Below are 15017 nucleotides of genomic sequence, written 5' to 3' on the forward strand. Positions count from 1 at the left end.
CTAAAGTCTATGGCGTAGCCAAGTTCTCCTGCTGTTCACTATTTGCTATCAAAAACAAAAGTCAGAAAATGAAAAAGTATTTCACATAGGCCATTTATTTCCAAAGCATACTTCTCAGTCTCCTCGACAGACAGAACAGCTTATTTTTATAATTGCACCTATTTTGCCATAAAATGATAGTGTAGGCTACATGCACAGTCCTGGAAATGTATTGCACTTACAGCCCTTTCAACATTCTTAACAATGTGCATGCAAACTCTCTCTTTATCTCATATTCTTCTGTATCTCAATAGGGGATTAAGTATCCTCGCCTGGCTACTCAAACTCCTTGTTCCAGTCAAACGCTACGCCATGCCCACAGACATAAGTTTCTTCTACGGATCTGAATACCTCCCTGACGATTTCTAGAAAGCAAACACATTCTAACCGTTCTGATTGGTCCCAGAAACCGATGGGTTGGGCCAGATCCAGAGCACACGTCGGTAAAGGGGCATTTAAAATATTTGTCGTTGGCTTTGATACTCTGATTGGTTAAAGATGATCAAGTCGCTGATTACTTTGTTTTGTACAACACGCCTCAATTAGACGTCACCACAAACGACTTCAACGATGGCAGTCTTATCCTGAAGTATGTAGTGAACATAGAGCAGCGGAACTATTCAATTTGAGCCGTCAACCAATAAGTACCCCCCATAAAAGTCATTTATTAAATCTTTTTAATATACACAAATAATACATTGCCCTGAATATATAGAAACATTTTGTTCAAAGACAATAACCTCTATTGCAAAACACTGCCATGGTGTATCATACCATGTCTTATTTTAGTTGTTCTATTTTTTACCCCTTTTTCATGATATCCCATTGGTAGTTACAGTCTTCTCCTATCGCTGCAACTCCTGTACGGACTCGGGAGAGGTGAAGGTCGAGAGCCATGCGTCTTCTGAAACCCCCCGACCTGCCACAAGGAGGCACTAGAGCGCGATGAGACAAGGACATTCCGGCCAGCCAAACCCTCCCGTAACCCAGAGGACGCTGGGCCAATTGTGTGCCGCCTCATGGGTTTCCCGGTCGCGGCCGGCTGCAACACAGCCTGGGATCGAACCCAGGTGTATCATGAGGCCTCTAGCACTGCAATGCAGCGTCTTAGACCGCTGCGCCACTCGGGAGGCCCCATGCCATGTCTTTAAAGTCCCCAAATAAAGCAGTTATGGAGAAACTGCTGTCCTTCTCCGGGGCCACAGGATCTCAATCCACAATGTTCTTAGATGGCTGATTTCCAATACATCCTGTAACAGTCCATCGACATTCATTGCCAGGGTTCGATTTACAAGGCTACCCTAGACACTCCCAGGCACCTCCAAAAGCCTTTCAATAATTTACATTGACACTCCTGTAAGTGTTACAGGTATTCATGTCAGTCCAGTGCCTCTCTCTAAGGCACCCCCATCTAAGGCACTCCCCCTAAAGCCATTCATCCCCTTGCCATTCATCCCCAATAAGCAGGCTGAGGCCGGGAAGGACAACTCCAGTCTGAAACACTATGTTTCATCCACTGTCCAAATCCACATGTCCACAGTAACACAGTGACTAGGATTCCACTAGTGCAGTCAGGCAGTGGTTGGCTTCTCATACTGCAGCCGTGGCTGTGGTAATTTTTAGAGCGTCCAGCAGGTTGCGCTGTCGGACCCTGAGGCTGGCTATGGTTTCCAAGTGGGACTCAGGAGTCCATCCTCTGTGTCTGTCTGACAGCCTGGTCCCCTCCACCCAACCTGAGGAATGACAGATAGAGGGAGAGAGCGAGAGAGGGAAACAGGGAGGGGGAGAGGAAAGAAGGGTGAGAAGGGAAAGAGTTTTAATAAAAAGCAACTAAAAAAGCAACACATTTGTAGCACTCAAAAACACTGAGGTATGGAGATGTTGTGTATTCCCACATCCAATCAGGAAGTGGGTGGTTCTGTCTTCCTTACCGTCGCTGCTCTGCTGGTGGACGAGAATGACCTCAGCCTTCTCCAGGGACAGCTCATCTGGTTGGTGGGCAACGAAGGCTCGGACGCACTGCATCTGTGTGAAGTCTGTGAATGGGAGAGCGGGTCAGAGGACAAATACAGCAGGGCCATGAGGGTCAAGATGTCCCCATTGTCTGGCCATGCTAGGCTGGATGGCAGTATAGCAATTTTCAACCCACCTTGTGCTGTAGAGTAGTCAATAACAGGATGGGGCCTGGAGACAGCTGAGATCCAACGCAGTTTATCACCCCTGAAAGATCACAAGAAAACACACTTTTTACACACACCTGTGGATTAAACTACTCTCATTCTTTGTAACACACACACAGGCACACACTCACACACACACACAACCCTCTCTGTCTTACTGTGTGTCGGTGCTAAGTAGCAGGGCTTTCTTGTTAAGGTGGAGGCGGAAAAGGTTCTTCTCTAGAGAGTGCAGTTTGACCCGACAGTTCTCAGCTCGCAGTTCTGACACCGGAGCATGGTCTATCACCGTGAACCTGCCCCCTCTAGAGCGAGGGAGGAGAAGAGGAGAGGAGTGGAGAGTAAATAATGCCCAATGATGAGAACATTGAAAAACTTGTCAATAAAAAGTGATATCAGTCTAGATTTCCAAATGCTTGGTTTGCTTTGGTTGTTGTGTGAGTGTGTTTGTCTGAGGGGACTCACTCTTTGTGCAGCGACAGCAGCAGATAGTCATTGAAGAGGTGAAGGTAGACACTCCTCTCTGTCTCCTTCAGAGAGAAATCCATCATCTCAGTCACCGGTCCCTCTCTCACCAGCCTACGAGACTGACTGACCAGGGGGAGAGTCTACAACACACACACATAGGTTAAACTCGGTTAAAGCTTGCTGCTGTACTTGTATTGCAACTTGTTATTGTGATCAGTTCAACACAGATATGTTCAGCAAAGCAGGGGATCATGGGATCAGTAAAGCAGGGGATCATGGGATATGTAGTTTATTACTCACCCTGCATTCAAAGTCCACTCTGGCACTGAGAGAGACCAGCGACTCAATGCTCTTCATCTGAGTAATACTGTCATTGCTCTCCTGGATCAACTGAAGGACAGAGGGAGAGAAGAGAGATGGTTAACAGTTATCTCTTGGCTACATCATGTAACAGTGCACCACCAGAAGGAGGGGGGGGTGTAACATACCCTCTCCAGTAGCTTCATAGCTTTGATGGCCTGGACCTCCTCCTCTGTGCCTTGGGCTGTTCTCTTCACAATGTTCTGAGGCAAAAATACAGAGAGAAAATGGGGAGAATGAGAGAGATTGAGAAGGGGAGAGTGAGACCGAGTCGAAGAGAGGATTATAAGGAATCGCATACTTAGATTGTGCACTTAAAACATACACACAGTCACACAAACACACCTGCACAAGGAGTTTGATTCGTGTGATCCTCTGGAAGGGGAGAATGAGGAAGGAGCGAAGAGGAAGACGCTGACACACTGGACTGCGTTCCAACTTCTCCACTACCCGCCTGAACCCTTGGTTCTCATCCCTGCAAGGCAGACAGAGAGAAAGAAGGTGCTGTTTGTAAGTCAACGTAAACACATATAAATGTGCAGTAATACAAAGAGTGTCAGAAAGAGTCTGTCCAGTCAGTGAACCCTGGGGGAGGACTCACATGAGTCTCTGGTAAGTGGCATCCTGATATGATTGGTTGGTGAGGTAGGGCACGTAGACCTTCTTGAAGCGTTGACAGTGGCGAGCGATGATGTCACACAAGGTGAAGTGCATCATATCAGATTCTACCCTCTCTTCCAGCTTCGACAGAAAACTACGAGAATAACAAATACAGAGAAGGACTGTGGTAAACGTTGACAGAAACAAGATAAAGGAGGGGCATAGAGAGGCCCGTGACATTCAGTCTTTGGGTTTGCTAGTTTGAGGAACAAACAAATAAGTCCCAGTCCTCTCACCTGTGGCTGATGGCTCGGACATCAGCCAGCCTGGAGAACAGCCAGCTCCTGTCCTGAGTAGTCAACAACTCCCCGAGCTGCTTAGACTTGACAAAGTGATCCACCACAATATCCAGACTACGACAGTACGACGCTTCTGAAGTTACAACCTCAAACTGCACCTGACAGGAAGAAGAAAGAAAGGGGAGAGAGGGGGGGATTACAGGCACTGTTCCAAATACCCAGAGGACCCATAGATCCAGGCTCTAAAACAAAATCAACATTAGCTACCAGGCCCCTGGCAAATGTCATCATCGACATCGCTGGTTGAAGGGTCAACTGTTTGTTTTTGTTTACCTCCTGCAGGCGTCTCTGGTCATTAGTCAGCTCCCCAAACTCAGCACTGTTCCTGACCTCAGGGATCTCCTGCCACAGGCTGGGGGACTGGGTGAGGGAGATGGAGAGGCGGGGAGAGGAAGGCCTGGCCGGGGGGGGCTGGGGCGGCTGTGGTACGGGTAGGAACTTGGCACTGGTGCCACTGGAGGTAGATCCAGAGTGGGACAGAGAGTGGGGGTGGATGACTGGGGGGAGACAGGGTAAGGGCCTGCGAGCCGGAGGGAGCGAGGGGGCCAGAGAGGAGGGTACGGGGGACACGGGGACAGGGAGCTCCTCGTAGATGGAGAGGGCGTCAGAGCAAGACTGACTGAGGATCTCCCTGTTCTGGGCCGTCTCACTGTACTGCTGGTAGAGCTGGGAATCTGAGAGAGGACGAAGGGAGGAAAGGAGGGAGAGGGAGAGTGAAGAGAGAGAAAGGAGTAGAGGTGGAGGGGAAGCAAATAGAGGTGACGAGAGAGATGAGTAGAGTAAGAGAGAGAGAAGTTAGACAGGGACAGAATGGGTATAGATGAAAAGGTAGAGGTATAGAGAGACAGAAAAGTGGGTTAGCCAGAGTGTATGGTTTGCATTTTACACTTCTTGGAATGCCATGCTGTAGCAGCAACAGTTGGTTTTAATTGGCGTTAAGAGATATGAATACCTGCACAAACCTGCCTGTGGCCCTGGAGCGCACACACACACACACCTGCCCAATTTCATACAATTTCACCATGACTCATAGACCTGCAAACCTGCTGCCATGTTGGTATGTTTAAACGATTGGGTTGGAAAGTAGAACTGAAAATGAAATCCTACAGTTTATAGGTTCCGTGGAAGAAACCTACAACATGTTTGAGCTGGAAAACAATCTGGGAAAATACAGAAAGGGATCAAGCACACACTGTTTACATGATTAAGCCATTCACAGGAAGAAGTCTGTCTTGGGACTCATAGTACACTGCTATACAGTCATATCTAGTCTCAGATTCAATCTGTCTGTGGACACGTTTGTTTAACAGTACCTTCACTGGCAGATGATATCTGTCTGTGGAAATATCTTGTATGATTTTACTGACTTTTTCATTTCAAATTACAAGGAGCGTAGTCAACCTAGAAATACATGTGCCTTCACAGATTCCATACCTACATAGCCATAAACACAAGACTAGCTATCTCTGCTCATTGTAGCATAAAATGTGCTATTGAACTAACATTACTATCATATTATTACATATAAAATACATTTCAGAGAAGTGGATGTGTGAAAGTGGATGTGAGTGCCTCAGGGATGAAGGAGAGAAAAGAGAGGCAGAGCAGTAGAGGTAGAGCAGTAGAGGCAGAGCAGTAGAGCAGTAGAGGTAGAGCAGTAGAGGCAGAGCAGTAGAGCAGTAGAGGTAGAGCAGTAGCGGCAGAGCAGTAGAGGCAGAGCAGTAGAGGTAGAGCAGTAGAGGTAGAGCAGAAGAGGTAGAGCAGAAGAAGCTGAACAGTAGAGGCAGAGCAGTAGAGGTAGAGCAGTAGAGGTAGAGCAATAGAGCTAGAGCAGTAGAGGTAGAGCAGTAGAGCTAGAGCAATAGAGCTAGAGCAGTAGAGGTAGAGCAGAAGAAGCTGAGCAGTAGAGGCAGAGCAGTAGAGGCAGAGCAGTAGAGGTAGAGCAGTAGAGCTAGAGCAAGAGCTAGAGCAGTAGAGCTAGAGCAGTAGAGCTAGAGCAATAGAGCTAGAGCAGTAGAAGTAGAGCAATAGAGGTAGAGCAGTAGACATAGCGCAGTAGAGGTAGAGCAGTAGAGGTAGAGCAGTAGAGGCAGAGCAGTAGAGGCAGAGCAGTAGAGGCAGAGCAGTAGACGTAGCGCAGTAGAGGTAGAGCAGAAGAAGCTGAGCAGTAGATGCAGAGCAGTAGAGGTAGAGCAGTAGACATAGCGCAGTAGAGGTAGAGCAGTAGAGGCAGAGCAGTAGAGGCAGAGCAGTAGAGGCAGAGCAGTAGACGTAGCGCAGTAGAGGTAGAGCAGAAGAAGCTGAGCAGTAGATGCAGAGCAGTAGAGGTAGAGCAGTAGACGTAGCGCAGTAGAGGTAGAGCATAGATACTCACTGTAAAATTTGGAGTTCCTCCTATCCATTCTGATGGTATCCGTGACATTCCTGGACAGAGGGAGAGACAGAAGTCAGGACAGGGAACCGTCCACACTTCATCTACAGAAGTAGTGTGGTATATTTTGTGACGACCCTCCCACTCTGTCTGCCGTATTCTTTCTCTTTGCTCTTGGTTTCCTTGTTTTCGGCGAGTGGAGCTGAGCGGAGCTGAGCGACATGGGACACACCTGGGCCCGGGTGTGTCCCGGGATAAATACACCTCTTCCCCCATTCATTGAGAAAACTCTCTCCATGTAGACACACTGTTAGAATTTGGTAGTAGCATTTTTTGTGGTTGTTTTGTTTGTTTGCTTTGGCCCCTTTCAACTCCCCTCATTATCACATTTATGCACGCAACCACTCACTTACACTACTGATTACACACACCATTGTTAATTGTATTTACGTTACCGCAGTTAATAAATGTATTTTTGTTATCCCTAATCTCCACGTTGTCTCCCTTTTTGTTACAGACTTTGAGCCGGTTCGTGAAAATTTTAACTCAGGCACTAACTAACAGAGCCTAATGTTAGGGTTAAATGGCAGGCAACAAATCTAAATGTACTTATTGCATGCATGACATAAAAAGACTGACTCTATACATAAAATAAAATATGAGCATGTAATAAAACAGTCACTGTGGTAGCCCAGTGCACTAACATAACATGTGCCCCCTCTTCTACTCACCTCAGGTCCACGTCTCCCCAGTTGACGCTCACTTCCTCCTCATCTGGAAGCAGAACATATTGGTTCCAGTGTCGTCCAGAGAGATAGAGCAACATAACCCAATAATGTAATATACTGTGGCTGAGAACAGCTCAGCCCAATATGGCCTACAGAACAGGCAGAGCTGTTTTGGGTTGTTTGCAGAACTCCCCTGGCTGTGCTCCACTCTAGGTGCTGTGCTCTAAACAGAACTACTGAACTGACAACAGAGCTGGGATAGAATGGCTAGAAGAGTCATGGAGGAAGAATGAGTTCTGGTTCCAGACAGTCTAACCCTGCCTATTTATTGCGAGATTCTGGGATTGCCACACTGTCTCCACCTACACTGTCCTCCTCCCTTTCCCCCGCCCCCTTCCCCCATTTCAGTGACTCAGCTGATGGCAGTTCACATTTACGTCATTTAGCAGACGCTCTTATCCAGAGCGACTTACAAATTGGAATTTCTTGTAAGTCTCTGCATAAAATCACTTCAATGAACTGATGATGAAATTCACACCTAGATTATAAGGAAATTTAAACAGCAGAACAGAAGTCCACAGTTGTGGTAAGGTTGGGTTAGTTAGCATCAGAGGTTGGATCGCATTAAGATTTTTGTGAGATCCCACATGAAAAAATACTAGTTTACTATAGAATATTACAATACTTACTATAGAATGTTGTAGTATACTGTAGAATACTATGGTAAATACTACAGTAATGTCCACAAAAACACTCGTCAGCAAAAACACTCCAGTAAATACTACAGTATATTACAATTCGCAAAAACACTACATTAATTACTTTTGTATATACTACAGTTCTTTTACTACAGTATTTATACTATAGTTAATTGTAAATACTACAGTATACTACAGTAAATATTCCAGTATTCTGCAAAAACACTACAGTAAAGTCTGCAAAAACCCTACAGTGAATACTTAAGCAAAAAGGCGAGATGGGGTGTTGTATATGGCTAATATACCATGGCTAAGAGCTGTTCTTATGCAGGACGCATCGAGGAGTGCCTGGATACAGCCCTTAGTCGTGGTACATTGGCCATATACCACAAACCCCTGAGGTACCTTATTGCTATTATAAACTGGTTACCAACTTAATTAGAACAGTACAAAGTACTTTTTTGTCACACCAGTGTTAGACAGTCTGTTATACCACGTCTTTCAGACAATCAGCGTTCAGGGCTTGAAACACCTGGTTTATAATATAGTATTTATACCATAGTATACTATAGTATTTCTTCATGTGAGTATCAATAACTAAGAATGAACAGTTGTATAACTGTCTTCAAATGAAAAAGTTTGAACTCTTTGGCCTGGTGTTCTAAAAGGTTTGGTTAGGTTGACAAAATGAGATGATTGAGATGATCATGAAATGAGTTGAGCATGAAGATCATGATTAGGATGTTCTAATGTTAATCTGTGTGAGGTGCTGCTTTTCTCTCGATTTATTCCTCCTTCTCTTTCTGTCTGTCTCACCTGACACCTGGAATATTCTTGTTCTGCGATCCCTCGCATCTCCTCTTCCTTCTCCTTCCTCGTTTCTTCTTTCTGTTGTCTTGTGGAACCCCAGCCTCCTATACCGAACATCGGTGCCCAAATCTTGGAAGCTACAAGTGCTCTTCATCCCCCCTCCCGTTTTTTTACTATTTTCCTTGCCCTCCCTCATCCTCTCCTCTTCCCCTCCTACCCTCTTCTCCTCCTCCCTTTCCACTTTCCTTTCCTCAGTTGCCTCTCCCACTTTCCCCCTGTCCTCGGTCCCATCTTCTATGCTCCTTTCCTGCTTCCTCTCTACCACACTATTCTCTTCCCCCTCTCCCACAGTCCTCTCTTTCTCCTCTTCTTCCTCTGTCTTTTCCTCTATGGTGGTGATAGGTTGTTCTGAATCAGGGTTGTATATAAGGCTGGGGCAGCTGGTTGGTTTGTACAGGGTGTTGCTCACAGAGAGAAACAGATCTTCCTCTTTCTGGGAATCCGCTTCTTTCTCTGCATCCAGTATATGAACCTCGTCCCCAACTTCGACCCCTTTCTCCATCTCACCCTCATCCTCTGTCACCATCTCTACCTGGATATGTATATGACTGTCTGTTTGTCTGTCCGCACACACATTGTTACCCTCCACCTCCTCTCCCTGTGTGTCTGTAGGTGTGTCACCATGAGTATTGTGTAGGGTCAGGGCAGCATGCATGTCTATGGGTTTGCCATCACCAAGCATAGTTGTGAAAGCCTCAGCATGCACGTCTGCTAGTTTCTCCCCTGTACCTCTCTCATCCTCCAGCTTCCCTGGCTCTGCCTCCAGTTCAGCCAGCCTCTCCTCCACCGACTTCCTCCCACGCTTCTTCCTCTTCTGAACCGTGGCGTAGACGGGTGAGGCTCCTCCCCCCTCTAGCGTCTCATCCTTTTCTTCCTCTAGCTCCTCTTCTACCTTCTCGGTCCCTCTCGTAGTCTGGCTGACCTCTTGACCTCCCTGTGACTCTGGCTGGGGGTTGCCGAGGGCTGGTTCCTCCGAGCTGCCAAGGATCTCGCTCAATACGTTCTTGGCCCACTTCATGTGTGAGGCCTGGGAGTGGCGCTTGGCCTCCTCTTCTGTGCTCCAGGCTCCCCTTATACAGATTTGGATGGCCACAGCTTCCTCTGGGCTCATCACTACAGGGTTATTCTGGTCAGAGGTGGCTTGGTCAACTACAGGGATCCCATGGTGGTGGTACTCTCCACTGGGATGCGAAGATGGACCTATCTCTGGTTCTATCCTCCTCCTGTCTGTTGGGTCCCTCTCTCTTGTTTCGGTGTACTCTTCATGTCTTTCTCTCCACTCTTTGAGGAGTTTTTCGGTCTCAGAGTTCCTCCTTCGCTCTATCTCAGCGTATGGGTTCTCCTCCATGACCTTCAGTCGTTCTCCGCTCTCTCGTTCTAGGGTGGTGTGACTGACGTCCACTATGGAGCTCTCTTCTGTGTCTGTTCTCTCCCCCTTTGGCACGTGGATCTCATCCCTCACTATTTTTCTCTCATCCTCTGCCCCTTGGTCTCCATCTCTGGAAGGGTTCTCATGAGGGAGGTGTGTGATGTCACCACTGTCCCTATGACCATATCCAGGATTTTGATTGGTCCGCTCTGATTCCATGTCACCCAGGACTGCTGTCTGATTGGGTTTTGACCTGGGCAGTGTTTGTCCAATCACACAGAATACATAGGTGGGTTGCTTCTTCCCATTTCCGTCATTCACCTCTCCCTCCAATGCATCATCTTTTTGCTCTGTCCGCTCTTCTGCTCTTTCTCTCTCTCTTTCATGTCTTCTCCCTCCACCTCTCTCCATCTCTCCCTCGCTCCCCTGAAAGCTAACAGGTTGCCTGGTAACATGATTAGTGAACCCAACTTCCACGAATTCCTTGCAGTCCTCAAACTCCTCTTCTCCACCACTGGACACAGTGATAAAGCCGTCCTCAGAGGAAGGAATTCTATCCCTCTCTCCTTCCCACTCTGCATATCTATCACTTCTTCCTTCTTCCTCTCTGTCACCCTCTGTGTTATCTGTCACATTCTCTCTCTCTGTCTCCCTGTCCCTCTGCCAGCGTTCCTCTCTCTCTCCATCGCTGTAAGTCTGGTGTTCCTCTCCTCTGCTATAACTCCTCCAGGCTTCTGTCTCATCGTCTTCATCTACATTTAACCCTCTCTCCAAATACCTCTCCCTCCCTCCCTCCCTCTCAGCTTCTCTCTCGTCGTCTATGGACTTTCTTTGTTCCACCGACCTGTCCTCTTGTCCTTCTCCCTCTGTCTTCCTCTCTTTATCTCTGCCTGTCCTTTGTTCCACGGATCTGTCCTCTTCTTCACTTCTCTCTCTCCATCTGTTAGTGTGCCTATCTCTTTCTCGCTCTATAACATCATCCTCTAAAGAGGAGTCTTTGTTATATCTGACCTTCTGTGGTTCTAACCACATCTTCCTCTGCTCAGGGCGCTTTGGTATGGTCTCTTCCTTTCCTTCTTCTCTCCCCCTCACTCTATCTGGTCTCTCTCTTTCACTACAGTCTCTCTGCCCCCTGTCCACATCTCCCTCTGACTCCTTCTCTTCATGACTTTCTCTTCCTCTTCTCCATTTTCTTTCCCTCTCTAGGTCACTGCTCCTTTCTCCACTGCTCTGGACTCGTGGTGGCACCCTTGGGGCTGTCTCACTCGGCGATCGGCTAGCTCCATCTGCTTCTCCCTCCCTTTTGGGATCTGTCTCTCTGTCACTCTTCTCCCTGCACCTCCTCTCTTCATCCTTCCCCTTGGAATATCTCTCCCTCTCTCTGAATCTCTCTCCATCCATCCGATTCCCTCTCTCTCCTTTTACATTGGGCTGTGTTTTCTCCCCATCTTTCTCCGGATCCCTCCTTTCCCTTGGTCCGCTCTCTTGCCTGCCCCCTTCTCTCACCCCATCCCTCTCTCTCTCCACTTCCCTCACTTTTCTCCTGTATCTGTCCATGTCCCTCTCTTCATCAATGTCCCTGCCCCCGTCCCTCACTCTCTGTCTATAAGCATCTTTACTTCCATCCCTCTCTCTGTACATCTCCCCCCCACTCCATTTCTGTCTCTCTTTTTCCCTCACTCTATCCCATGCTGCGTTCCCCTCAGTGTCCCCCTCACTTTTACTGTGCAGATGTTTCAGTTCTCTTCTGTTGTTATCTCTCACTCTCTCTTTCCTCTTCTCTCCATCACTGTCTCCCTCACTCCTGGTGTCCCTCTGTCCCTCAGTATTTCCTTCCCTCCTTCCATCCCTGCCCTCTCTATCTGAATAGTTCTGTGAATCTCCCTCTCTTCCTCTAACTTCCCTTTCTCCCTGCCAGAGTTTTAGCCTCTCTCGCTCTCTATCCATATACCTCTCTCTTTTGCTCCATAGGCCATTGCCCTTTGAGTCCCTCGCTCTTCTCCTCTCTCTGAAATCTGGCTCTGCTTCCCTCGCTCTCTCCCTCCGTCTCACGGTCTTATCCTCCATGGGCTTTCCTCCATTCTTCTCTCTGTCCTCCTGTGCCCTGATTCTCTCCTTCTCCCTCTCCCTCTCTCTGTGCCTTTGGAAGTCCCTCTCTGCATCTCGATACCGCTGTATCTTTGCTGCTGTCTCTCGTTCTCTCTCCCAGTCGTCCATCTCTGTTCCCTTCGGTCTCTCCAATTGTCTCATTCCTTCTTTCCCCACATCTTCCTCCACAAATGCACTCATTTTTCTGTCTCTCTCTTTGCTATGTTTTATAATTGTAGGAAACGTGTCTCCTTTCTTTCTCTCCTTTTCTCTGTCTCTGTGGTTCCTGATCTCCAGATTTGAAGTAGGTCTTCCATTGGCACGTCTCTCTCCCGCTCCCCCCCTTTCTCTCTCTCTCCATTCCCTTTCCTCCTCCCTCCCTCTGGATATGGGGGAACAGTCCTTCTCTCTGTTCCTCTCTCTTGGTCCGGGTTCCATCTCTTTTCTTCTATTTCTTGTCTTGTCCTTAAATCTCTCCATTTCTCTTTCTCTCCTCCATTCCTCCTCTCGGATCCCCTCCCTCTCTCTGTCTGTCCGGGCCACAGTTCCAGGTCTGGGACTTGTTTCACGGCAGATCTGGCTGATTGGCTGAGGGTTCAAGTAGGAAGCGCTTTGATTGGATGGATCAGATGTGTCAAAGGGAGTCAGACTGGGGCGTTTGGTCCCCATGGTAACATACTTTTTTCAGAACCTGAAAGATGGTAATATTCTCTCATTAATTTATAATTCATCACAATCTGGACATTCTGCAAGGATACTGCCACAACCAATATAATCACTTGAAGTAGCAACACTTTCAATCACGAAATGGAGATAAAATAATATTGAGATCAATGAAAATGGAAGGGTAACAACAGCATTACATGCTGACCAGACCGGACACGTCGCGTGCGCGAGTGTCGCAAAATACATTTAGAGATCCATGTTTTTCCATTATTGCACCAACACTGCTCACGCGCGCCAACGAGCGTCTGCGATGCCAAGAGCTAAAATAGAACTCCTTTCTATTTCTGACGCAGATCAGGCTGAAAGTCCTGCCTCTCCCATCTCCTCATTGGTTATACCCACGTGGGTGATTGAAAGACAAACTGTTTTGCCGGTTGTCATGGTAATACTATGAAAGTGTAGATGGATCCCCATATAAGTTCAAAGATGAAAAATCCTGGGAGGAGGAGAGATGACTAGAAACGATTCGGCTGGCCGTTTTATGTGTGGATTAATTGTCGGAGTAGAGGACCTTGTGCATTTCAGGTAAAATAACACCTCAATGTTTATATCCCAGGACAAATTAGCTAGCAACAGCAAGCTAGCTAAATAGGACAAATTAGCTAGCAAATGTAAACTAACTAGCTAAATAGGACAAATTCTCTAGCAAGTGCAAGCTAACTAGCTAAATTGCCATAGATGTTTAATGCTTTTCGACCTCTCCCCAAATTAATGTCATTGGTTCAGAGTTTGTTTTGATATTTTAACCTGCATGTCGTGATCGCGTTTGGTGTAGGGGGACAAAATAAATGTATGCACGATAGCGCACGTCGCAACCGGTTTTGGTTCCATGTTAGGCCTATTGTGGCCTCTGAACACTGAAGCTGAATAGTGGCCTAGTGTCTTTACCAGCCCTGACCAATGCTTCACTATTCATTCATTCAAATTGGAAGTAGAAAAAAAATGTAATTACAAAAAGGTGAAAATACTGTAACTATAATACAACACAAGTCCAATGTGTTATAACTGTGGGTGTTATGATAAGAATCACAGGCAACAATGTGTTTATGCGATCAGTTTGAGACCACAGCATCACATCACCTTTAGTCAGACAACACTTAATAGCCAACCCTGTAATTCAATACACTTGAACTCAATGGGTTCTACTGCTAACTGCTTGAGTTAATTTAAAGAGAAAATCTACTCAAAAACTATATTTTCACTTTAAGCTTGGAGCGCCAAGTATCTATACAACAACAGAGCCAACAGCAAAGTGTTGTAGATAATGACAGTTACAGCCCCGCAGATTGTGACACCTGGGAACACTGATTTACTGAACGCAGCACAGTTCACGTCTGCATAGCACAGTCCACATAACATCGCTCAGCACACGTCTGCATAGCACAGTCCACATAACATCGCTCAGCACACGTCTGCATAGCACAGTCCACATAACATCGCTCAGCACACGTCTGCATAGCACAGTCCACATAACATCGCTCAGCGCACCAACTAACCCTAAAACAGGACTCTTACACACAATGAACACACATGTAACACATAAACCACTAGACAAATTAGCCATAAATCAATGTTAGAACTGTAAAATGACTGGTAGATCAGTAGAGAAACACAGTAAAGAGATCTGAGGGACTCACCTGAGTTTAGTACGCTAGAGATGTCCAGTCTCCCTTCTCTCTGCAGCTCTCAGTTAGATTAGTAGTGTGAACTAACAAGGATTGCACAACACAAGCAATCCTTCCTCTCCAGATCTGCTGGGGGGGAGTTCTATTTCAACTTTAATCCAATCCTGACCCTCTGTCTCTCTCAGCATCTGTTTTCTTCTCAATCTGTCTGTCAACCTCTCCCCTCTGTTCTTCTCTCTCTCTTTCTTGCTGTTTCACCCCTCCTCCTCCTCCCTCCTTCCTTGCTCAAATTCCCAAACAAGTCTGAACAGATTGACACTTATCTTCCCCTTCCTATTTTTCTCTCTGTCTTGTCTTCACAGCCGCTGTTAATGAACAGAAGAATCTGGACAAACTAAATGAAAGCCCGCGGACTTCATCCCACAAATCACTCTGTTCTCCTTCCTCCAACACTGACGTGATCAGTTACTGTTGATCCCGAGATGAAGCTCGCTGACTCACTATCTCTCTCTATCCTGCTCCATTCCTCTCACTAAATA

At 46.8% G+C, this 15017-nt stretch overlaps 1 protein-coding gene across 3 annotated transcripts; it reads right to left on the reverse strand.

The window, feature by feature from the left end:
* Nucleotides 1-74: 74 nt before the first annotated feature.
* LOC115140803 (rho guanine nucleotide exchange factor 5-like) lies at nucleotides 75-15017 on the reverse strand. 3 transcript variants are annotated; one of them, XM_029679155.2, is made up of 15 exons: nucleotides 14491-15017; nucleotides 8617-12818; nucleotides 7106-7148; nucleotides 6378-6427; nucleotides 4277-4677; nucleotides 3941-4101; nucleotides 3646-3798; nucleotides 3390-3519; nucleotides 3173-3247; nucleotides 2985-3074; nucleotides 2682-2824; nucleotides 2378-2521; nucleotides 2189-2259; nucleotides 1971-2075; nucleotides 75-1772 (listed from the first exon to the last, which is right to left on the reverse strand). In XM_029679155.2, exons 2-15 carry the CDS (start codon nucleotides 12794-12796, stop codon nucleotides 1630-1632), a joined length of 5889 nt encoding a protein of 1962 aa, XP_029535015.2. In that variant the 5' UTR covers nucleotides 12797-12818; nucleotides 14491-15017; the 3' UTR covers nucleotides 75-1629. The 3 variants fall into 3 exon arrangements, with proteins under 3 accessions (XP_029535015.2, XP_029535014.2, XP_064883925.1); XM_029679154.2 differs by having other exon boundaries at nucleotides 9400-12818; nucleotides 14491-15015; XM_065027853.1 differs by lacking the exons at nucleotides 8617-12818; nucleotides 14491-15017 and having other exon boundaries at nucleotides 7106-8602.

This window comes from Oncorhynchus nerka, linkage group LG14 (assembly GCF_034236695.1).
Source record: "Oncorhynchus nerka isolate Pitt River linkage group LG14, Oner_Uvic_2.0, whole genome shotgun sequence".
Classification (NCBI taxonomy): domain Eukaryota; kingdom Metazoa; phylum Chordata; class Actinopteri; order Salmoniformes; family Salmonidae; genus Oncorhynchus; species Oncorhynchus nerka.

Coding starts and splice junctions, on each gene's coding strand:
- LOC115140803 (XM_029679155.2), bottom strand. CDS start 12,796: ATGGGGACCAAACGCCCCAGTCTGACTCCCTTTGACACATCTGATCCA. Junction 3,520..3,645: donor GCCACTTACCAGAGACTCAT/GTGAGTCCTCCC, acceptor TCTGCCTTGCAG/GGATGAGAACCAAGGGTTCA. Junction 3,248..3,389: donor GAATCAAACTCCTTGTGCAG/GTGTGTTTGTGT, acceptor TTTTTGCCTCAG/AACATTGTGAAGAGAACAGC.